General features: G+C 42.4%; 1 protein-coding gene across 1 annotated transcript in view; it reads left to right on the forward strand.

The window, feature by feature from the left end:
• The window catches only part of JAK2 (Janus kinase 2), a 2444284-nt gene that overhangs the window by 896715 nt on the left and 1522488 nt on the right, over window positions 1-25081 (forward strand). Inside the window, exon 5 of the mRNA XM_044060357.1 lies at window positions 22462-22693. Coding sequence (XP_043916292.1) covers window positions 22477-22693 — 217 coding nt within the window. The 5' untranslated portion in view covers window positions 22462-22476. The remainder of the gene's footprint in view (window positions 1-22461; window positions 22694-25081) is intronic.

A 25081-nucleotide genomic window follows, 5' to 3' on the forward strand; every position in this document is an offset into this window, starting at 1 on the left:
CTTAGGGGTCTCCTTAAGCCTGAGAGCTCCCCGGCTAAGGTCGGCTCCGGGAAGCCCTCTAAGCCACCCAAGACCCAGACTTCGGTGTCCAAGTCTGTGGCCTTGGTTCCAACTCCTCCAGAGTCGATATCGGCTCCGATCCTTCCTCCTTGGAAGTTTCTGTATCGGTGCCGATCGGCACCGATACCCTGGCTTCGGCACCCATGTCGGCTCTGGCTGGAGCCGATACCCTAGCTTCGAAGCATGTTTCGGCTCCGGCTGGAGCCGAGACGTCTCTACCTCAGCTCGGAGCCGACAAGCTGTTGGCTCCAACTGAGACCGAAGGTTCGTTGGCTCTGATGGCTCCATCGAGGAAGAGGTCTAGATCTCCTTCACTGGAGTCTATCCACTCTGCTCCGGCCTCCCCCTTACTTTCGGAGTGGAGCCGATCGTCAAGGTCTTCCAGGCTCTCAGACCATGATTTGGAGAGAGTGGTGAGTAGACTACTAAAATCACAGGCATTGGCCCAGATGCTCCATAACCCGTCTCAGCAGACTACCGCTATTCCACACCCTCCTGAGATTCCTCCTTCGACTCTCCTTCAGAGCTCGGAGCCGGAGATTATTGGTACCGTGACTGCTGCGGCTTCGGAGCCGATACCACACCTTTCGGCTCCGTCGTCTTCGACTCCTATCTCCTCCTCGAGACCGTCCTTGGAGGGATCCGGTCGGGCTTCCCTGGTCAGTTCCGAGGGGTCGAGTGGCATCGGACCCTTGTCCGACCCCGTTCTCCCTCTCGGAGCTTCGGCCTTGGTGAGCTCGGCCCCGACATCTGCTTCGGAGCCTTCCTTTTCGGTGGGGCCGGGGATCCCCGTTTCTTCGGAGCGGGGTCTCTCGGCCCTCCCTGGGAGGGGAGCCTTCAAAGTGATAAGGAGTGTGCTAGCCCCCGAGCTTAGTCAGCAGTCTGTTCCTTTAGCTCCTCCCTCTATGGTGCCTGTAGATGTCTCTTCCCACTCTCTTGCTCCCGGACCGAGAGAGCCATCGCCCCAGGTTTCCCCACTGGGAAAAATTTCCTCTTCCGAGGTTTCTCCTGATCCTTCAGGAGAGCCCCCCGCATAAGAGGACCTGCAAGAGGAAGCACTTAGACTCCCCTGAGTCTACGACATCAGATACCGATGAGTCAGAGGGATCCCAAAGATCCCCCTCTGAGGATGTCTCCTTTTCAGACATCCTAGAACTCCTAAAACAGAGGGGAAACTGGCCCTCCATTAATCCCTCCGAGGATGAGTCGGTATACCTGGAGGCTTTTGGATCTTGACCCTCCACCTCCTGGGTGTTTCCGCCTTTCGACCCCCTCATGGAGGTGATAACTCGAAAGGCGTGGGCATCTCCTGATTCTGTGGAACCAGTCCCCAGGAGGCCTTCTAAATTTATCACAGCCCCCACTGAGAAACAGTTTCTTATGAAAGGTGTCCCAGTTGATGCCATGGTGGTGGCAGCCGCCACCAAAAGGGATCTTGCAGATCCTTTCGTACCAGTTCATCCTCCTAACAAGGAGTCTAGGACCATGGATAGGTATGGTAAGCGGATGTTTTCCTCAGCGACCTTTGCTATGCGTTCGCTGAATTATTTATGTCACTTCACCCGACTTCAAGGAGACATCCTCAAAGAATTGGGTGAGGTTGTACAGGATCCGTCCGCTGCTGGGGCTCAAAAGAAGATTGCCTCTCAGCTTGGAATCCTAAATTCCATCACTAACTCCTCATTGCGGCTCATTTCTTATGCAGCCGATGGGGCGAGTAGAGCCGCAGGAACAGGAGTGGCTCTTAGACGTCAGTCCTGGATGCGGCTTTGCAATTTCGCAGACCCCTTTAAGGCGTCCTTCACAAACTCTCCCTTTGATGGCACTACTTTGTTTGGGCCTCAGGTGAAGGACACATTAACCAGGTGCGAACAAGATGGCAAGACTCTTTCTGCCGTAGGAGTCCATTTCTCCACCCCTTCTAGACCTTACCCCAAAGGTCAGAAGGGAGGGAAAATGTGGTTCCGAAAATCTCACGGAGTCGCGCCTGATGCACGTGGTCAATTTACCCCCAGAGGCAGAGGGGGTAATAACAACAGACGCCGCCCTAGGGGCAGAGGAGATCCGCAGAACCAAGGCAGCAGAGAGCCTCTCTCTGACAAGCCCTTCCAGCATCCCTGAGGTGTTGCCCGACTGCCCACCCTTGGAGGCAGTCGGGGGGAGATTGTCGCTGTACCCAAAAGCCTGGCTTTCCCTCTCTCAAGACAGATGGGTACAGTCGATCATATCCGAGGGTTACAAAATTCCCTTCGAGGAAAGCCCCTTCCCTCAAAAAGGTTCCCTTCCAGACGTTCCACCCGGTCTAAGGGAAATTGCGAAGCTAGAGATATCAAAGCTTCTAAGAAAAAGGGCCATCCAACCAGTTCCAACAGATCAATTAGAGTCCGGAATCTACTCAAGGTTCTTTTTGGTCCCCAAAAAGACGGGAGACTGGAGACCAATATTAGACCTCAGCAGACTGAACAAGTCTATCAAAAACACAAGATTTCGGATGGTCACACTTCAATCGATTTTGCCATTTCTGGGCAAAAACAACTGGATGTGCTCCATAGACCTTCAGGATGCGTACTAACACATAAAAATCCAGAGACGCTCCAGAAGGTTTCTCCGCTTTCGGCTGGGGACCAGTCATTTTCAATTCAGAGCCCTGCCCTTTGGTCTCACTACAGCCCCCAGAGTGTTCACCAAATGCATGGCAGCGGTCACGGCTCATCTGAGACGTCAAGGATTCCAGGTGTTTCCGTATCTCGACGACTGGCTCCTCTCAGCCACCACCAGGCATCAACTTCTCCAAGCCAGAGATTATACTCTACGTCTCTGCGGTCAGTTAGGAATTTCGGTCAACTTCGAAAAGTCTTCCTTATCGCCCTGCCAATCTATTACCTTTATAGGCGCAAATCTAGACACCACTCGGATGTCAGCAAACCTAACAAGTCAAAGAATCCTAGATATCCTATCCAGCAAAACGGTACAAGCCAGGTTGGTCCTGAAAATGTTGGGCCTCATGGCAGCTGCCATCACACTTCTTCTTCTGGCCCGTTTCTACATGCGTCTCCTACAATGGATGTTGTTCACCCAATGGTCCTTCCAGCAGCTTCCCGTGCGTCACAAGATCCTGGTGACACAAACCTGTAAGAGCCATCTATCCTGGTGGACTTCTCCTCTAGTCCATCAGGGCAGACCATTTGTCCCCCCGGCCCCGGTAGCCACGGTCACTTTGGATGCCTCCCTGATCGGGTGGGGGGGCATTATCAGGGCAGGATGGTTCATGGCACGTGGCAACCGTTCGAATACCACCTGCACATAAATGTCCTAGAGATGAGAGCAGTGCTTTTAACGTTGCAAGCCCCAACGACTTTCTTCCCTTAGGAACTATTGCAGTTCACATGGACAACATGTCCGTGGTGTGGTACATCAGCAAGCAGGGCGGAACCAAGTCCTATCCCTTGTGTCGAGAAGCTCTCAGACTTTGGCAATGGGCGATCTCTTCTCTTCTCATCGGTTTTTGGTAGCAACGCATATCCCCGGGAAAACCAACATAATAGCGGACAGATTGAGCAGAGCTATTCTCATGCCTCACGAGTGGTCTCTCAAGCAATCCATAGTGGAGGAGATTTTTCAGAAGTGGGGCCGCCCATGCTGCAATCTTTTTGCTACTCCCCAAAACAGCAAATGCCCAGACTTCTCTCTCTCTCCACTTCAGGGCCATGCCCCCAGAGACGCTCTTACCCAAGATTGGCCCCGGGGGCTTCTTTATGCCTTTTCCCCCCTTTCCGTTGATACCACAAGTACTCCAGAAAGCTACCATCTTGAGAGCCAAAATGATTCTCGTTGCCCCTTACTGGCCTCAATAAATTTGGTTTCCGTTCCTTCATCGCCATCTCATGGTGCAGCCTTGGCATCTGGATCCAATTCCAGATCTTCTGACCCACCAGTCGGGTCAACTGCACCCATCAATTCGTTCCCTCAACCTCACTGCTTGGTTGCTCCACTTCCTTCCTTAGCCAGGCTTCCTATGATCTCTAACCCCGTTAGAGATATAATAGTAGCTTCTCTAAAGTCCTCTACCAGGAGGATCCACTCTAGTAAGTGGAAACGTTTCTCTTTTTGGGCAAAGTCTAAGAACATAGACCCTTTTACTGCCCCCATTCAATTGGTCTTGGACTTTCTTGCTGAAATATTTCACTCCGGTTCTTCTGCTTCCACAGTCAAAGTCCAGTTGGCAGCAATCTCTAATTTCCATGTCGGATTTGCAGACCACAATATCATGTCTCACAAACTTTGTAAAGCCTTTCTCAAAGGGGTGTTCCTTCTTAAGCCCCCTGTTAGAGATCCTCCACCACAGTGGGACCTAAATTTAGTGCTCGCATCCTTGATACTTCCCCCTTTCGAACCGGCTGCTACATGTTCATTAAAATGTCTTTCTTGGAAGACTCTCTTTCTAGTTGCTATTACTTCGGCTAGGAGAGTGTCGGAACTACATGCCCTCTGTGTTCGTCCCCCTTACTTGGTCTTCCACAAGGATAGAGTATCCTTAAGAACCAATCCATCCTTTTTGCCCAAGGTTGCTTCTAAAACAAATTTAAATCAATCCATTGACCTTCCTGTATTTTTTCCCAATCATTCTAACAGGGCAGAACAAAAACTGCATTGCCTAGATGTTCATCGCCAACTCAGATATTATTTGGACAGAACAAAGCAGTTTAGGAAATCTGATCAGCTTTTTCTTTCTTATGCTGAAAATAGGAAAGGTCTTCCAGTTTCTAAAGTAACCTTATCCAGATGGCTATCGTCCACCATTTCTGACATTTATCAGCTGAGGGGCAAACAGCTGATCTCAAAACCTAAAGCGCATTCTACCAGAGGTCTAGCCACATCTACAGCTTTCCAGGCTAGACTAACCTTGGACACTATTTGTGCAGCAGCCACTTGGGCCACTCCTCGTATCTTCGTTTCTCATTACAAATTGGATTTGGCCTCCAGGAACAGGGCAAGTTTTGGTTCCACATTTCTCAAGAGTCTGTTCCATTGAGCCTCCCAGGATAGGGGTGCTAGGGACGCGGTCCCATCCAGCAAGAATGAAGGCGAGATTGACAACTTAACATTGAGAAGTTATGTACCTACCATAACGTTCCATGTTAGTTGTCTTCTCTCGCCTTCTTTCTTGCTTCCCTCCCTCCTGTCCCCCTAGCCTGAACAGACCTTGATTTTTCCCCTTCTCGGGGAGATTGTTCTCCCTCGGACACCAGTTATCTCGGGATCTCCTTTATCTGGTCTCCCTTACAGTCTTCTAGGCTAATTATTCTGCTTTTCTTGTGGAAAGTTTGCGGGCAGTTTTCCTCTAGATACCAAACGAGATCTGGGTAATTACCGCCTTGCATCATGGGATATAGGGCTGCCTCGAGCTGGTAAAAGTGATTCTCGAGCTTAGCAAGTGCCGAGGCTCCGAACCCATCCAGCAAGAAAGAAGGCGAGAGAAGACAACTAACATGGAACGTTATGGTAGGTACATAACTTCTCATTAGCAGATCTCCTAGTATAGCCAAACACACAAACACTGTCCCTCCTCTAGCTGAACAAACCTGTATTAACCTCCTGTCATCCTGCCCTTACCTTCCCCCTCACTGTCACGGAGTACTCCATAACAGGTATCACACTACTAGAAAGCTTTACCTAATACCCTCTAAAACCTCAAAAAGATATCCACTCCCACAAACACTCTTGCTAATACATGGGGACATTCACCCCAACCCTGGTCCTGACAATTCCCTTCTCCACACCCTCTCAGATCAATCTGCTAACAATTTAAGGTCACCTTTCTCTTCCAACTCCCTCTCAATAGCACACCTAAATATTCGTAGTATTAACAATAACATCACACAGCTCCATGCATTAATTACTCATTTGATATCCTCTGTCTTACTGAAACCTGGCTTAAACCAAGTACCAAGAACAATGAAATTACTCCTCCAGGATATAGCATTTTAAGGCAGGATCGTCTAAACAAAAAGGGTGGAGGAGTTGCATTACTTTATAAATCAGAACTGCAGATAGCCTCAATTAACTCCCTGCCTCCTTCCCCTGCCAATGCTGAAATACTCTGTAGCAAATTCCAAGTAAATAAAAGCAAAGCCATATACATAATATGTTGTTATATCCCTCCTGGCAATAACGTATATACACTTGAAAACATCCTTAGCTGGCTCTCATCTACCTTTCCTCAGGAAATCATAGTCTTAGGGGACTTCAACATTGATTGGAACTTCTGCATATCCCTTAATCCTACCCATAACCTCAACCTCTTTACTTTTCAACAAACCATAAACTCCCCAACTAGGATCCACAAATCTACCAATAAACAGACCATCTTGGACTGGATATTGGTCAACAATAATCCCCTCTCATATAAAACTGGTATACTCCCAGACAATATCAGTGACCATCTTCTTATCTATATTGCTAAACATAAAAACAGTAACCACAAATAGGCTAACTATCGTACTATACGGAACAAAAAAAACTTCATCCTTCAAAACTTCCTTGATGAACTCAAAGGATGTAACTGGTCAGCCCTAAAACATCTTCCACTTGATCAGGCAGTTACCTATTTCAACAAAACATTCCTCCAAATTCTTGACCGTCACGCCCCTTCTCGATTAATTAGAACAGGATCCAAAGCTGCACCTTGGCTTTCTAAAGAAACCAAGCGCACAATGCTACTAAGGAACAAACTATGGACAAAATGGAGAACTACAAAAAACCCAACTGACCACCAAAACTAAACACTACAAAAAAACTTACCCTTCTCGATAAAAAGAATTTCTACCTCCAATATCAACAAAATCAAAATCATAACCCCCCCAAAAATGTTGGTCAGGAATCAATAAACTGTTCCATCCTGGGAATTCCAAAACACCCACTCCAGGTAACTTACCTCAGACCCCTTCCAACATAATAGCCAATACATTCAACAATTTCTTTCTGATACTGTCGCATCTCTAGCAAACACTATGGTTCCCCCCACTTCCCTTCCAAATATCACTCCTCATAACACCCTCACTCTAAAATTTAGTACACACTCTACAACCTATATTCATAAGCTACTCTCAAAACTTAAACCATGTACTCCTTCAGCCGACCAGCTACCAGCTGAATATCTGCAGCTAGCAGCAGCAGTACTAGCATACCCAGTCTCCATCCTAATTAACAGAACTATAACCGAATTTACTATTCCTTCCCTCTGGAAAGTTTCCCATATCATTCCACTGCATAAAGGTGGAAACACTAATGAACTTTCTAATTTCCGCCCTATAGCCTTACTATCACTGTTATCTAAAATTATGGAACGTTGCATACACCATCAACTTTTACATCATCTTCTACATAATAATCTACTTGCAGACACCCAACATGGTTTTAGACCTTTCCATAGCACTTCCACTGCTCTTCTCTCTTTTACAGACTCCATCAACAAAAATAGCAATAACAACCTATTCTCCTCTGCTTTATTTTTCGACCTCTCTAAAGCCTTTGATATGGTCAACCACCACCTTCTGCTGGACACTTTGAAATCTCTTTCTCTTGACTCTTTGGCATTGCTCTGGTTTAACTCCTATTTGAAAGATAGAAAACAATCAGATCTTTGGGTCAACCATCTATCCTCTCTGCTCCCTGTCACAATCTGAGTCCCCCAAGGATCCATCTTAGGTCCCCTTCTCTTCTCCATATTTATAAATAACCTGTCTATTTCCCTCCCAACATCCACATGCATTCAGTATGCAGATGATTCAGCACTCATCTGTACTGCTGCATCTCCAACTGAACTCCATTCTTCCACCCAAAAAGTCTTTACAGCAGTATAAAACTGGTTTCAACAAATCTGTCTCCTCCTCAATCCCAAAAAAAAAAACAAATTATTACTTTTTTCTCCAACTCATCATTGTGTTAATCTCAAAAACTTTGGCTGGCTTGAACTTCAAAATCTTATTCTTCTACATCAGTTATCACCCATAAAATTCTCTACTTACCCCAGTAATACACCCATACTGAACAACCTTGTAGCCCCTTACAGGAATCTTACTTCCCTTCGCTCAGCTAACAAACTGCTAGTAGCAACTATCAAATCTCACAATAAATCTGGTGACTCCTTGTTCACAAATGTTGTTGGCTCACACTGGAATAAACTTCCCTCAGAACTAACTACTTTAGTCTCATCTCAACTTTTCAAGAAACATTTAAAGGACCATTTCAAAACTCACTGCCTTTGCCCTTGCTCAAATCCCGACTGACCCCAGCATCCAACTTATTTATTATACTTCTCTTCCAGTAAAGTGTTCTCACTTCCCTACTGTTATACATCCATCTCTTCTACTTGTCTCTCTCAATATTACTTCTCCTCATCTGTAGCTCACCTGGCATCTACTTGGACATTACTATTCCTACATTTGTCTCGTTCTCTCTATACTTGATATATTACTCCATCCTGTCATCTCATCTACTATCTAAACTTTGTTTGTTACTTCTTACTGTGTAATTCTGGGTCTTATAACTATTTGCTCATGCACAAGATGCTCATCATATTTGTTAATACTGTAAATATTGTATAGACTCTAGTGTTTGTTTATTTTTTATTTCTGCATCCACATTCCTGCATCACTCAGATTGTAGGGTTAGGGATCCTCGTGGCATTTTTTTTTGTTAAATTGATTCCATACTGTTGCTATGCTACTTTTAAATAGTTCTGTAGCTTCTTATAATTTGTTGTTTTATGTCAGTTACTAGTATATATTAGTGGAGCTTTTCTCCTCGGGCCTCTGCTGAAAATGGACATATATCCAGCCAGACTAGCCCAGTCAACAAATGTAAAATAAATAAAATAATTAAATATTTTCTGGGGGAAAAGAAGAAATCTGTCCTAGTCCGAGAGAATTCTCAAATGGTACATAGACGGATCCTATAAATAAACTTGCACATTCATAAATAACTTGAGCACAGTGCAGGCCTTAATTTAACTAACTGTATCAATAACCTGAAAAACTCTTTCCAGCACTGCACCTACTCCCTTGGTTTTTATTATAGTAAGAATTAACAATAGCTGATTGAACGTATTTGAAAAATGTATTTGTTCAAGCTGGTTATTCTGTTTACCGGGATGGTTAAATGTATTTGTATTTAATGAATTTGTACATATTAGTGCAGTCAAGTTATATATGCCGCGGTGGTATGGCGGTAGTGTTGTTACCTCACAGCAAGAGGTTCTCCCGTTCGATTCTCGGCGTGGCTTGGGAGTGCCTTCTTTGTGGAGTCTGCATGTCCTCCCCATGGTTGGGTAGCGTTCGAAAGACATGCTTGCGTAAATGGGCGTGCCTTCGTTGAAGGTCGGGCGTCGAGCTGGCACCTCGGCATTTCGTAAAAAAATCTACTGCCAATCATTAGCAGACCGGAGTTCTGCTGTGGCGACCCCTTACCGGGAAAAAGCCGAAAGACTTCATCAATGCAGTCAAGTTATCCTTTAACTGCAGTTGCCCCCCCCCCCCCAACCAAAAAAAATGATAAAAATTAATGAATTTTGACTGTAAGGAAGTTTCCTGAAGCAGCACATAGGAGAAAAGAATAAGGATGTTCGTTAAGTTCAGGGACTTCAACACATCTTCCACTTCTTTGGGTGACTGGCATGAGAATTTTAAATCTTAGTAATTTAATTGAATTGTAACATGGCTGGATAGTTTAGCCCAGATTTTAATCCTTTTAGAAAACAAAACCTTCCAGACTAAAGTGAAGGCTGCCCTTTTCTTCACTACCTCTGAAGGAAGAACAGAAACTGTGGTTTGAATTTTATTTGCGGTAATAATTTCTTAACCATTTTTTTAAATCAAAGAAATACGATTATTTGACATTAACAGGTGTACCAACACCAGATATTGGATTGCCAGTTCAGTGTATTAAATCTCATTGAAACACATTGACAGTCTGGAGAATTTCTTTGTGAAATAGTTCAACAAGTAGTTTGTGTAGGTCCTAAGCTTCGATGCCAGTCTTATACTGTGTGGTTTTCCCTGTACTAAGTTATAATGTCATGACTTGGACTCAAAATCAATAGTTTATAAGTCAGACTTTATTCCTCCTACTTTAGAGTCTAAAAGTTCATATCCTGTATTTTCAGTTTCTGTCTTTGGAAAATGCAGAGAAACAACGTAGTATGTTTGATCATTTGACATATATGGCAAGCTTGATGTGGTTAAACATGCTTGTAACATACATGTTCAGCAGCAGTCACACATTGTGCTGATTGCATCAGATACCCCCAATACTGTTACTTCTGGTAGTCTACAGGAAGATCTTGCTGTTGAAGTTGTAACATGAAACAACATAATTTTCTTTAATATTTAGAATTTACAAAGCATACATTTAATAGGAACCAGAACTACAGAGTCAGATGTCAGTGCTAGTGATGTTTACAAAAGGTTGCAGATTTATTTACTTGCTTGCTTTGTGAATAACCAGTCTAAATACCTCCTAGTACAGTAGCAGCAGGTCATGCACCTAGGGCCTGTAGCCCTAAAGAATAGAACAGAGCAAGACCTTAAAAGAATGGAGAGCCTTGCTGAGCCTTTGTGTATTTGCTACACAGACAGTTTACTGAATGAGTTAGCAGTAGATTACATATGTGAAACAAGATATTTTAGAATTTTAATAGACTCCCAAGATCTGAACAAAGTAATTCAGAGAGAGGGCTTCCTGTTGCTTATAGGTGAAAAAGTTGTTTCAACAGTACGCAGTGCCAAATGCCCTTCTGTACTGGATACCAGGATTTCTAGAAACCTAAGCTGAATAAAACTAGTTCAGCACACCACTGGGAGCACAAGAACATTGGAAGGTACTAGACAGGCAGTCACTGGAACCATAAGATGCCTAGCCCGTAAACACCACTAAGAAAAGCATAATAATAATAATGTTTGCCTCCTTTATCTAGGAGGATCATACCGTTTAATCCTTGTGTTGAATTTGTGGCTGCCCATCCAGTTGTCTGTTAGTTTTAAAGGCGGCCATTATATTGTTGTGCTTGATGAGTAGAGGAAATTTGTTCTGTAGATTATTTAAGTTTTAGGTTAAATAACACTGAATGTATAGCATCAAAATTTAACTCTCATTTCATCACAACTGTCACCTCATTTTTAAACAACAAATCTAACCAACCCCTTACAGTGCCTACCTCTAACGCTAAACCCAACCACTTCTCTAAACCCATACAAACCTCTTGTATCAAAAAACTCCTATCAAAACTAAAACCTACCTGTCTAGCAGCTGACCAACTCCCTAATGACTTCTTAAAAACTGCTGCAAGCTCCATCGCCTATCCTGTATCTATCTTAATCAGTCGTTCCTTCGCAGAACAATACGTCTCCATACTATGGAAAATATCTCATATCATTCCACTCCACAAGGGAGGCTCATCTCAAAGTCTCTCGAATTATCGGCCCATTGCCATTCTCTCACCTCTAGCCAAAATCTTAGAGAAATGTATCCATAAGCAGCTCCTAGACCACCTCACTACAAATAACCTCTTATCTAGTTCACAGCATGGCTTCCTTCCAAAACACAGTACCTCCACAGCCCCGTAAATTTCACTAACTACATCAACCTCCTCAAAAGCAACGGACAACTAGCCTCTACTATATTCCTTGATATTTCCAAAGCTTTTGATACGGTATCCCACCAACTACTACTCAACACTCTAGCCTCCTTCAGCCTCAACTCTACAGCTCTCAACTGGTTCTTTAGCTACCTTGATAATCGGCAACAGGCAGCTAAATGGGATAATAAACTCTCCACACTCCTCCCAGTCTTTGTTGAGATTTCTCAGGGTTCCATCCTTGGCCCTCTCCTTTTTATTACATTGACAAATAGTCTAAACACTGCCACTAAATTTGCTTCTATCATTCAATATGCTGATGACCCTTCTCTTATTTGCTCTGCTCTCACACCCCATGAACTCCAAGATAAACTGCAAAAGTCATTTCTATATATTGAAAATTATGTAAATGAACTTCAACTCATCCTAAACCCAACAAAACAAAATTAATGATCTTCTCTAACAGGAAATCCAAAACAAAACCACCTCCTCTCTCCTTCTACTGCACTAATGGCACTATAATAGAACCAGTTAACCAAACAAAACTACTTGGTGTCACAACAGACAACAACGTAACATTCAATAAACACATATTACTCGCAATTAAGAAAGTTCACATCAAACTTTGTGCTCTGTATAGGGCCAAACCTTACCTTACTCAAAATGCCAGGCCTGCTGCAGCCAGATCCCACCTCCCATCTATTCTTCTCTGCTGTTCTCAACTTTTCGCTAACCTGCACAAGTCTGATTTATATCTACTTGATTCCTGCTATAACAAAATAGCAGCATTTGCTGCTAATATACCCAACATGACCCATTATTGCCTTGCTCTTCAAAAATTAAACTGGCTTGAATTTCCCAATCTGTTATTGCTCAATCAGCTCACCACTGCCCACTCCATTATCCACAAACCTGAAAACTGCCCTGCACTCTCCAACCTAGTGCAACTAAATATCAACCCCAGGACCCTTAGATCATCAGATAAACTTATACTCAAAGTTAGAAAGTCCCATAATTACTGTGGTGACTCACTTTCTCCTTCAAAGTAGCCAAATAGTGGAACATATTGCCCTAGAATATCTTAAAAAAACACAGATCGTCATAGCTTTAAAAACCTCCTAAAGGAATACCTTACTCAACAGTGGCTATGCTCCTGTATTACTCCTGGCTAGTTTCTCATGCTTTCAATCAAATGTTTTCTATTCTGCTATCTTTTCTTACTTCTACCAAATGAAAATGTCACAATGTTTTTAGTTGTATATCTAATGAGTGTCATGTTACTGTCTGTAGTAAGGCTTAAAAAACGCAATGTTTTCTGTTTTACATTCCCTTTTTGTAAATTGTGATTGTTGGCAACTGTCAAACTTTTTCTATATTGTTTGTAAATCTTTTAAAATTTTTTGTAATCTTTTTGTACTATTGTTGTGGAGCTTATCTCTCTGGGTCTCTGCTGAAAACGGGCTGCTTACCCAGCCGGACTCTACCCGTTTAACAAATTTAAATAAATGAAATAAATAAATAAATACGCTCTGTCCAGCAAGTTTTGTTAATTTATTGGTATAGTTTAAGGACTTTTATGCAGGTGTTTGCAATGCTGTTGGTCCTGCTAAGTTATGGGAGGTCAAACAGGTTGGTTTCTTCATTGTCATGGAAGGCTAGACATGGGAAATTGTGAAGGAGCCAGTAGACCCACAGAATACAAGGATATCTGAGCCAGTAGACCCACAGAATACAAGGATAGTCAAGATGATCTGTCAGAGTAGCTGAAAGTTCTAAGACCCTTGGTTTTATTAGTTATAAAACCTCTGGGTTGTTCTGGATGGATTGGTATATGCCAAAGGGGCATTATATTCAATAAAAGCTATAATAAGGGAGTTGTACTGTGGAATAATCCAGTTTTAATTAATTGGATATCAGTTGTTCTAGCTATAAGGATTTCATAACTATGCTGTAGAAGGATTTCCAGAGTAAAGTGAGTTATGCAGATGAGTGTTGTGTGTATGATGCAAAGCAAAAATGGCTTGTTGTTTAAACAGTACTGTATTGAACTTTTTATCATTCAGTCTGAGACCATTTTTTGAGCACCACATGCATATATAGCCCAGGCTCTGCAGGAGCAATTAATAATAGTACTCTGTTTACAGTTGTCAGCAAACCCAGAGAACCATATTCTTAGGGAAATGGTCTTGATATCAGTGAAATAGATGCCAAAGAGGAGAGGTCCCAGCAAAGAAACCTGTGAGACACTGCCATTTACAGTTTTATGTTTTCAGTAACTTTCTCAAGCTGGATTCTGTCAGCCAGCCAATTTGCAGTCCAGTGGACAATGTGGGAGTTTATATTAGATTTTCCTGACATAAACAAATAGAAGTTTATATTGAGTTTTACTAATGTGTATGCTGTACCAACTGGTGTGATTTTAGTGGTATGTTGTGGAAATAAATTGGAGCATGTCTTGAGGTTGATTAAGTTGGACAGACTGATGCACTATAGTTTGAAACCAGAAAGGAATAAATGCCACATTTCTTTTTCTAGTTTGAAATGTATGGGTCATATTCTTTATCAGGGAATACTAATCAAGTAACTGAATGTACAAATTGTTGAACTTCATGTGGTCGAACCCATATCATCGACAGTTCAGTCCATCGAACTGTTCTGACTGAGATTGCATTACAGCAGGGATCAGGAAATTTGCCCTTTTCCCATGTAGTGTGATCTTAGAATTGCTATGGATAATTAGCAGGGAGTGTGGGGGGAGTGCGGGGGGTTGCCCTTCTGGAAAAGCAGCTTTTGTGGTGTATGCAGGTGTTGTCTTTGTTTTGAGTTTCTTTCGATGGACTGAATTGTCGATTGATATGGGTTCAACCATATGACGATCAACAATTTGGCTGTTCAATTATTTGATAGGTATCCCTTTGTCAGAATTTCTAAAAACAGATGTTAAGAAAGGATGACAGCTGTTATGCTTATGCCAAAGCTGCAAGATAGATAACCCTTAAGGTTTCTAGGAGGGGTTTAATATTTGTCCATGTGTCAAGACACTTTTGTGTTATTATGGAAGCTTTTAGAGCCTGTTAATGGAGCAGGAAGAAAATTTGAGTTTCTTTTTATACATTATTACGTTATACTATATGTATATATATATATATATATATATATATATATATATATATATATGTATGTGTGTGTGTGTGTGTGTGTGTGTGTATATATATATATATATATATATATATATATATATCTATATATATATATATATATATATATATATCTATATATATATATATATATATATAGGTTCATAGGTTTATACTAGGCTATCTGCCTAAGGCATTTATAAGCCTAGCCCAAATTATTGTGGCTACGCCACCCCTTATATGAAAAATACTGTGCCCATTAGTTTGTTGTGCCTCTGTCCAGCAGTGACCCAGAGATGATTCTAAACCTACGATCTCCCATCCACAGGTCTAGATTTCTCTTGAACAGAGTCAGCGAGGTGCTCTGCCTCACATGGACGGATTTTATTCCACAGCATAGGGAGTCTCTGAGTGATAAATCTATCCCTCCAGCACGTCCTATTTATATCCGTGCTAAGGTTTAAGTCGCTTGCTCTAGTGGTTTTGGTGGATTTGGATTTTTGAGGTGGAGCATGTCCATTAATTCGGGTTGGACATGGCCTTGTATGTCAGGCACATGTCACCTCTGAGCAGACGGTATGCGACTGAATAGAGCTGGAGTTTCTTCAATCTGGCAGCATATGACAGATTTTGGAGTCCCTTTATCCTTTTGGTGAGAACTTTGGGGCCTCTCCAATTGCTGCAGATGTCGGGTGAGATACATCCCGAATGGGGCATTACTTTCGATCATTGGTCTGATAAGTGAAGAGGAACAATGACCTCACTAGATCTGGATGTGAATCCCTTCATGATCAGGTGGGCAATGTAGAAGGTCTTTCTAACCACTTTAGCAATGTGAGTGTCAAAAAAGGCCACTGTCAACCTGGGTCCCCAGGTCCCTGATAACCTCTTCTGTGCTTAGTGGATTGCCACCTATATGGTAGCTTGTTACCTTTTTTTCGAAGGTATGACTATACATTTTTGGCGTTTAACTTCAGGCCATGGCTCTGGCACCAGCTATCTGTTTCCGTGAGTCCCTCTGAAGGATATCAGTGTCCGATGCACTTTCCGTTTGCAGTCATCTGCAAACTTTGTCAGCAAAGTCCTCCCATGTTGGCCTGTACTTGAGAAGTAGATGCCAAACAATAGGGGACCGAGCCCTGTGGGACACCACTTGTGACCGGCTTGGAGTCTGACACAGCGCCAGCAACTCTAACCCTGTGGGTTCTGTCCTTAAGCCAGTTTGCAACCCATCTTGTGACATATAGGTTTACATTTAAGCTGGTAAGTTTTCCGAGTGGGGTATTGTGTGAAAGCTTTGCAAGGTCAAGGTAGGCTGTATGGACTGCCTTTCCCTCATCAATGGCCTTGGTGACTATTTCAAGAAGTCGACCAAGTTCAAAAGGCATGATCTTCCCTTGACAAAGCCAAACTGGGTCGGGTCCAATGTCTGCAAGTCCCTATATCTTTGTTTATGAGCTCCATTATGATCCTCTCCATAGCTTTGCAGACTAGACTTGTTAAGCTTATGGGGTAATTACCAGGGTCCGTGAGGCGCCACCTTTGTGGAGTGGGACCACAGTTGCCGTCACGCCACTCCTTGGGCACGTATCCTGTGGTAAGGCTGAGATTAAACAGCTGCCTTATGCGGGTTTAATTCCTCATTTAGCTCGTAGCACACAGCGGGGACACCATCCGTCCCATTGATGCTGTGTTTTAGCTTTAGAGAGAGCAGCTTTCACCTGCGCATTTGAGATGTCCGGGAGGCTACACTCGGCTGGGATAGTTATCTCTCCTTTAGGGAGAGGGGGTGAAGTTTGCACTGAACCTGTCTGCCAGTATGTTGGCAATGTCTGTGAGTTCAGTGATTTTGTATCATTTTGGACTAATTCTGAGCATATCTGTGAGTTTCCACCCAGGTTCCTAACATAGCTGAAAAGGCCTTATGATTGTCCTTTGAATCCATGGCAATTTTCTCTCAAAATTGGCCTTAGTTGATTTTATGAGTGCTCGTAATTTTTACTAATAATGATCAGGGGTGACTTCCCTTTTATGGATTTTGTTCTATCATGTAATAGCTTTCTCCTCTTATTGTAAAGTTTGTTAATGGCTGGGGTCCACCAGACTGGACGTTTGCCCTTTGTGGAAAGAGTCTTGGTTTTATTTGGGATTGCCTGATCCATGCAGTCCTGGAGGTGTTCATAGAAGGCATTTGTAAGGGCTTCCGCAGCTTGGGTTGTGGTTTCCTCTGACTCAGGGGCCTTGAAGGATACCACACCAGTCTTGAGTAGTGTGAAGTTTGCTTTAGAAGTTCTTCACTATGGTCTTTTGTTTGGGGTGGGGCGGGATGTGGATTTCCAGTGAGATTAGTTTATGATCAGATCTCACCAATGAGGGATATACTTCGGTGTGGAGCATTTTGTCCCCATGTTTGTGACAATGAGATCTAGTATATTTTCTCCTCTCGTGGGAACAGTGACTAGCTGTTCCATGGCATTTGAATTTATGAACTCCAGGAACCGTTGGGCTAGAAAGTTAGGGCTTGAGTAATGTTCCCAGTCTATATTCGGGTAGTTGAAGTCACCCAATATGATGGTGTTTGGAGATACATTTATACCCTCCAGTGTCTTCAGGAAGGCTGTGTGGGGTTCCTGAGTTTGAGAGGGTGGCCTGTAGCATGCTACAATTTGTAGAGCAGTTTTGCTTATTGTTAGTTGCACCTGGATGGTTTTCGAAGCTTCATGCGTTGCCACCAACCTGGAGGTGTGAGTATCCTTTATGAATATGGATACACCCCCTCCTTTTGTGGAGTGGTCCGGTTTTTGGGGCCGGAACGCATGATATGAGGTAAAACCTAATAGTGCCGGGGTGCACTCAGGAGCCTTGAACCAGGTTTCAGTTACAGCACAGACATCGATGTTCTCCATACTGAGAAGGGCCTCGAGTGCGTGCATTTTGAGATTTAGACTTCTGGCATTGAGCAGCATTACCCTCAATTTCTTCCCATTTTTGTTTTCTAGGGTGGTAGGTTTAGAATTTGAGCCTTGCCTAAAAAGGCACTATGGGGGTGGCAAGAGCCTTAGCCAATATCCGGAATCCCAGGGTGACAGGTGCAAGCCGTCTCACTTGAAGCAGCGTGGCTTGTCAAGCATGTCATCCCAGGCAGACAGACACTGGATCCCCTTTGAATGACACCAGACATTAAGCCAATTGTTAAAGCTGATCATCTTGTCTCTATATTGTGGCATCATTCTTGGTGAAGGAAGGATACTGCTCAGGGTTAGGGTCATACCTGCCTGGGCTACATAATCAGAGAGCTCCTCTATGTCTCTTTTCATGCAGTCCAGGGAGGTATGCGTCTCAGGTCGTTCACACCAGCATGGACAATGACTGTGTCATATTTGTACTTGCTGTGGAGTGACCAGTGCTTGTGTTATGTGGCAGATTCTAGCGCCCGATAGGCAGCTTACTGTGACCCTCTCCTTGTTCAGCCTGGTGAGTGGGACGTCAGTGTGTCTGACTATGGAGTCACCTATGACAAGTATGTTTGGTGTTGTATTTGGCCTTAAGGGCTGTGACTGCTTTGCACACTGCTTTTGTGGTTTATGTGTTGCTTTTGGGGTGTCTTGAGGTAGTAGTTGTTTGGGTGTCTGCTTTGGAGGCCTCTGCTGTTTAGGTAAATTTTTACTCAGAGCCTCCGAGTATGTCTTTGTGTGTTTATGTGTTTGATTCAGTGGAGTGGTAGCATTATGTGAGGCTGGTTTTGTGGTGTGTGTAGTTGCCTTCTCCTCCTGTCTGGTCTTGCCAGTCCTGAGTTGAGAGAGCTCAGCCTCCAGTTTGGCTAAATAGCTGCATCTCAAGTATTTGTGTTATGTGGGAGGAGGAGAGGGTTGTCTGTGTACATGAGGCAGTTATAACATTGCCTCAAGATTCCCAGATTCACCAGCTGGACCGGAGAGGAGATTGACAACTGACCTTTGGACATGCTAGAATAATATTGGGAAATCCTTAATTGAAAACAAGGGCCAGTGGGGAGTGAGGGTGTAGTGCTTTTAATTTTAGTGCTGACTTATATAATTGCTTTAGTGAGCAAGTGCCAGGTAACTTGAGTGCAATGTGATACAAGTAACTAAATGCAAAACGACAAACAGTAACTTTCTTTCAAGTGAAACAAGGAAATAAGTACAGTAAGCAATGCAGATATCACTAGTGATCCACAGAAGCGCTGAGAAGTTATTAGGTGAATTAGCTTCCAGGAAATAACAAGCAAACAAACAACAAGTATATAAACAAAGCTAGATTCAGTAGGCCTGGATCTAGTCTATGATAGAGCAAACAAGGTGAACCAATTTCAGTAAGATACAGTTCAAATATTCAGGCACTATAAACCTTTAACCAGAAAATTCCCAGCTCAGAAGGGCAGAGTCCAGCCTCTTCTCCCACAAGAGTGCAGTCCACGAACCTTCTTAATGTAAAATAACTGGCCTGAAGCCCAAGTGCCTAAACCAGAACTAATACACTTGGACACTGGGCTCTCAATCAGCAGTTCCCAACTTAGAAGGATGAAAGCTACCTGTCCTGCCACCACAGTGCTTGCCACAAACCTTCCTAATGTAAAACAACTGGTCTGAAGCCCAAGTGCTTAATCCAAAAGACTTGAATGATAGCTACACTTTAATCAAGTTACAACCAAGCAGTAATAAATACCATTGAATACTTTAGAGAATGTCTGGATTAGTGCTCAAGTTACACAAACAAAGCTAGATCCAGCAGGCCCGAATCCAGTCTATGCCACAGCAAACAAGGCACCAACTTCAGTAAGAAACAGTTCAGATATGCATGCACTATAAGCCTTTAACCAGAAATTCCCGGCTCAGAAGGGCAGAGTCCAGCCTCTCCTCCCACAAGAGTGCAGACCACGAACCCTCTTAATGTAAAATAACTGGCTTGAAAGCCCAAGTGCTTAAACCAGAATTAATACACTTTTAGAATAACAGACACTGAGCCCTCAATCAGCAGTTCTCAACCTAGAAGGATGTAAGATACCTGTTCTGCCACAACAGTGCAGACCACAAACCTCTCAGTGCAAAACAACTAACTGGTCCGAAGCCCAAGTGTTTAAACCAAAAGGCTTAGAATGAGTTACACCAAGCAGTAATAAATACAATTGAGTATTTTAAGATGATGCAAAAGTAAAAAGAAGTAGGTAAAAACACAAGTACAGTAAAAGCAGATGAATTTTTTTTTTTTTTTTTTTTTTTTTTTTTCTATATCTATATATAGATAGATAAATATAAAGTCTGTATTAAATTTTCATGCATGTCATAGGCAATCGTACATTTATATAAATGAAAATAAACCATAAAGACACAATCTCAGTTGCAAACATTATACCTTACAAACCAGTGCAATACAACTATAGGTGAAAATGTTATGCATCACTTTTAATATATCCAGTCATTGACAGTCAGCCATTACACAGCTCATTCAAATCCTGCCTTCTTTTAAATCTCTGAAGAATCTTGTGGCTAATGTGTCATCCATCAACCCTGAAGTATTATGATTTGTTCTAAAGTAGTTGAGTTGCAAGTATGTGCGAGTGAGAGGGCTAAGAACCTTTTTTTCCCTTCAGCTATTCCCAGTGTCTTTTCTTAGTTCAGAGGAGGAAGTCAATTTCAGGATGCCCAGTGTGGATATCTCTAACCATGTTGAGACTGAGGCATCTTGGGGCAATGTAACACTTTTGTCAGGGAGTGTTTTCCCTTTCAGGTCTAGTCCCATACCTGCACATTCACATAATATCCTGGGGTCGTTGGGCAGTGGCCAGTGAGGTGTGCAGCATATTGCTTATGCCTCCATGTGCAACTGGGCCATTCCCTGTCCCACCCACCCCCTTGTAGTGAGCAACCATGTCTCCTGTCTGCACCAGGTATCAACTGTGAGGGTATGCCTCTCCCTTTTCCCCTTTTTTAAGCAAGATGGCAGGACTGCTTAGATCCACCCTTTCCACCCAGTTTTTCCAGGGTCTGAGTCTCTAATAAAACTCAGGTTGTCAGGAACACAGTCAGGACTTTACTCCTGTGTGCCGCAAAGGTGAGGACATGGGCCAAGTTCTGCATTGGGACAAGAGGCAAGACTGGGTGGCATATGGTTTGAGAATACTTACAGATGCACAGACTAGATGTGGTCAGATTGTGAATGAGATGTTAGCCACTGCAAATGGATTTGAGAAATTATGTGAATATTTTTGTGACAAGTCAATGTTTGCCAAAATGGATTTGATGCTGTTCCAGAGCACCAACTAGGGTGTAAAGGGTGTTATTAATTTCGCAGAAGTATAGCTTAGTCCAATGCAGTCCAAGCAAGTAAGCAAATGCTTATTACGGATGTGTTTGAGTAGGGCCCATCAAGAAATAAAATAATACCCTTTTTCAGGAAGATCTAGAAGTCTTTTTGAGTTATTCCATAATTACCAGTGTCACGTGAAAAATTAAGAGCTGTGACAGTATATTCAGGAACACAGAAATGTAACTACCAAGGACATTATGATGAACGGTTGTCTAGTTTAGGGCGGTCAGCAGTGCATGTAGATGTAAACTTACATCATCCATTCAGAGACGAGAATAGTTGTTTTCAAGGTCATTTATAAAATGATTACGCCTAATTAAATCAAAGAAGGCCCGACAGAGAAAATTCATGAATCGCACCTAACACTTGGAAAGTGTAAAGAAAAAGTTCTGGATGTTCTGTGCTGGCAAAAAATGTCAGTGCAAATATAAAGAATAGTATAGAGTTGTCAAGTCTCCAGCAATTTCCATAATCAAACCTAAGGAAGTGTTGCTGTTGCATGTTGTACCAGAGCTGCCCCTGGAACAAGGTTGAAATAAAATACATTTCAGTTCAGAGATGAGCAGTGTCTGTGTCGGCATTCACCCTTAAGTTTCCAAAAACAGTTAAACCTAAGGGCACTGCTGGTGTTGCTGTGAGTGGAGTGTTGAAAAGTATGTTTGCTAGATATGAAATTTCAGACACTGTCGTATCAGAAAGTGATTGCAGTTAGTTACTAGCCAAGAGCTCAGAACTGTTGCTAATGACTTATGAACTCAAGCATGTTGCAAGTAGTTGGAGGTATCAGTAGGTGATCAGATAGAGAGGGTGATGCAAACAGTCAAGAATCTGATGAGGGCATGTAGTAATATAGGTAAATCTGGTTGCTGTTTGTCTGTGCTCAGGTATAGAATTGTCCCACTTCAAAGGAGGAATAGACGTTCAGCTCAGTTACTGATGCATACAAGACGACTTATTATTATGCTTCTTTCATGCTGTCATCAAAGCTGTGTCACTTACTGTTTTTGACTTGAGCAGGACATCGATTGACCCTGAGCCTTCCAAATAAATAGAATCTTTCAGTAGTCTGTAGAGAAGTTAGGAAAAGAGTGAAGCAGACTAGTAGTAGGACTATAGGCATTACCAAGACAAGGCAACATTTACATTTTTGCAAGCCATCATAGGAAGCCACATTCACAGCCAAGTTGAAAATCAGAAAGATGGTCAGACATGAAGAGTCACAGATCAATAGTAAATGTATATGTGTAAACATTACAGAAATAGTGTCTCACTCTGTACATTTTATGTGTGTACCTTTCCTTGCAGAATTACTTATTCACAATGGCCTGCCTTACTGTACCAGAGACTGAAGGATCCACTCCAACAGCACATCAGAATGGGGATCTACCCAGGAACCTCCACGTGCAGAAGAATGCAGAGCAAGGACTTAAGGTGTTTCTTTATTATTCTCCACGAAAGTCGGAGGGAGAGTATCTGGAGTTTTCACTTGGGGAATATGTAGCAGAAGATATTTGTATTGCTGCTGCAAAAACTTGTGGTATGTACAGACTTGAAATTTTCTATTTCTACTTTTTTTAAAAAAAGATGGTATATTAGCACTGATAACTCTGATTATTTGTTGATTTCAGAAAGCTAGATTAAAAATCTTAACTGTTGCAGCAGGCAAACCGGTCTGCAATAGCATTCCCATTTCCTTGTTGGGCAATACTAATGTAGCCAGCAAGTTCTTTCCATTTACTTTCATTTGTTAGTAAGTCATCTGTGTCCTTTCTTGCCAAATTCTTGATTCATATAAAAAGTGTAGTTGGAAAGTGGTTGACTTTTAGATTTTCTCAGTTATTCAGATATTGTTTCCTTGCATGGCTGATGTAGGTGTAATTTTATCTATATAGCTGCAGACAGGTGATATTTAATATTGTGACGGTCCCTATTCCGGCCATTAATCAAGGTGCCTCAGTCCTCACCACTGATACCGGTGAGGGATGGCCACTAGGAGCAAAAATGGATTCACGTAGTATTTTCAGATGCAGCTCTCTGTACCAAGCACAGTTTCCCTTAAGAGCACACAGGGTGCACACTCCAGATCTGGGACTAGACTCTTGTCTCTCTCCAGGCCCGAAACAAGACACCACACTGACCACTTTGGAGCTCTGTGTACCTGTTCCAAGTAGCCAATACATCTGGTTTTCACACTCGCACCTGATAAAGGCTGGCACAGATTTACAAGCTGTGCCCCATTTGCCAAGACTATAAGGTAATTATGCAGCCACCATTCCACTACTTTAAGGCTGTTACAAGGATACTAATTATACCGAGTAAAATTAATACTAATACAAATGGTAGAGTTTGAACAATGCAGCAAGGCTTTCAGGAGCAGCCATAGTGTCACTAAAGTAAGCATACGTATGCTTGAGATGTTAAAAGTATTCTGTAAAAGACCAGCCACGGTGAGATGTATAGAAATATTTAATAATAGATAATAAAATAGAAAACCTGAGAATACTGAATATCTAGTTATAGTAAATACCTGAATTTCAATCACAGGAGTTATAAAAAAATAACACAGATTCACACAGATGTAAAAAAACAATATTTAACTAATGTCACTATATCTTTCTTACTAAAAGTTACTGTTCCCTGGTTACTTACTAAAGCATGGCAAAATGAAGTATGTTGAGTTGCTTATTACAGTGAGGCACGATGAGGTGTGAGGTTGTGTGGGACATCTGTGCAAATCAGTGTAACAGTCAAATGACATAAAATTCTTTACAAAGCTCCAGCTAGCTATGCTGGTACATGTTACACATGCACTGCCCTATTCTCCCTGACACAGATGGCACTACCTCACATCATCATAGTGGTGACCAGTGGTTTCTGCTGTGGGACGACTGTTTCACTGAGGATGACCCTACAACCACAGAATCCTGTCTGGCATATGGCTTGATAGTAGTCAACACATGGTTCAGAGAGAGAAAGAGTGTTACAATATCACATATAAGAGTGACCAACATGCAACTTGGGTAGACTTCTTCCTAGTATGTAAAGGGCACTGGGGAAGGATTCTGTGAACTCACTAGTTTGAATGAGAGTTTAATCAACTGTTTAGCTGATGTTATGGATTTGGTTCTGTCTAACAAATTTGTTATTTTTGAAGGTGAGTTCTTCAGACAGACCAAAGGTGTTGCTGTGGGGGCCAACTGCTCTCCCATCTATGCAAACTTTGTCATGTATAGTTGGGAAAATCAGCATGTTATAAGTTCTGATTATCTGAATTATTGGCACATGTATTTTCATTTTTGGACAGCATTTTTATTCTTTGGAAAGATACAAACTCCATCCCTGATGAATTTGTCACACATATCAACGATACCATGACCTTTTTGGAATTTACACACACACATATCAGTGGATAAGGTGGGTGTTTTGGATGTCACCATTTCTACGAATTTGTCAAAAGGCTGTTTTGACTGTACAATATATATGAAATGCTCTTTTAAATAGCTATTTGGACATCCACAGCTGCCACCCACATTTTTGTAAGAAAAATATTTTCAAGGGTCAACTAGTTAGGGTAGCCAGCATGTGTTCAGATTATAATACTTTCCATGTAGAAGTCAATAGTAGAAGTTGACATGTTCCTTGATAAGATTGTTAAATAATAATAAGACCTTTGTGGTAAAAGGTTGGGGCACCAGAAACAAACCCCTTTTTTGTGCCGCACAACCATTGGTTAATGTAGTTGATGCACAATAGAGTTAGTTATAAAAATTCTTTTGTGTTGACTTTCAATAAGTGTTTGAATAAAATTAAGGATATAGTACTTAATAACTGGAGCATTGTGAAAGTCAGGGATGAAATTTTAAAACATTAAGTGGGAAACCTAATTTTGTTTAAAAACAGCCATAAACTGTAAATACCTAGTTGA

This window comes from Protopterus annectens, chromosome 2.part0, assembly GCF_019279795.1.
Source record: "Protopterus annectens isolate FY-2018-M chromosome 2.part0, PAN1.0, whole genome shotgun sequence".
In the NCBI taxonomy this organism is placed as follows: domain Eukaryota; kingdom Metazoa; phylum Chordata; order Ceratodontiformes; family Protopteridae; genus Protopterus; species Protopterus annectens.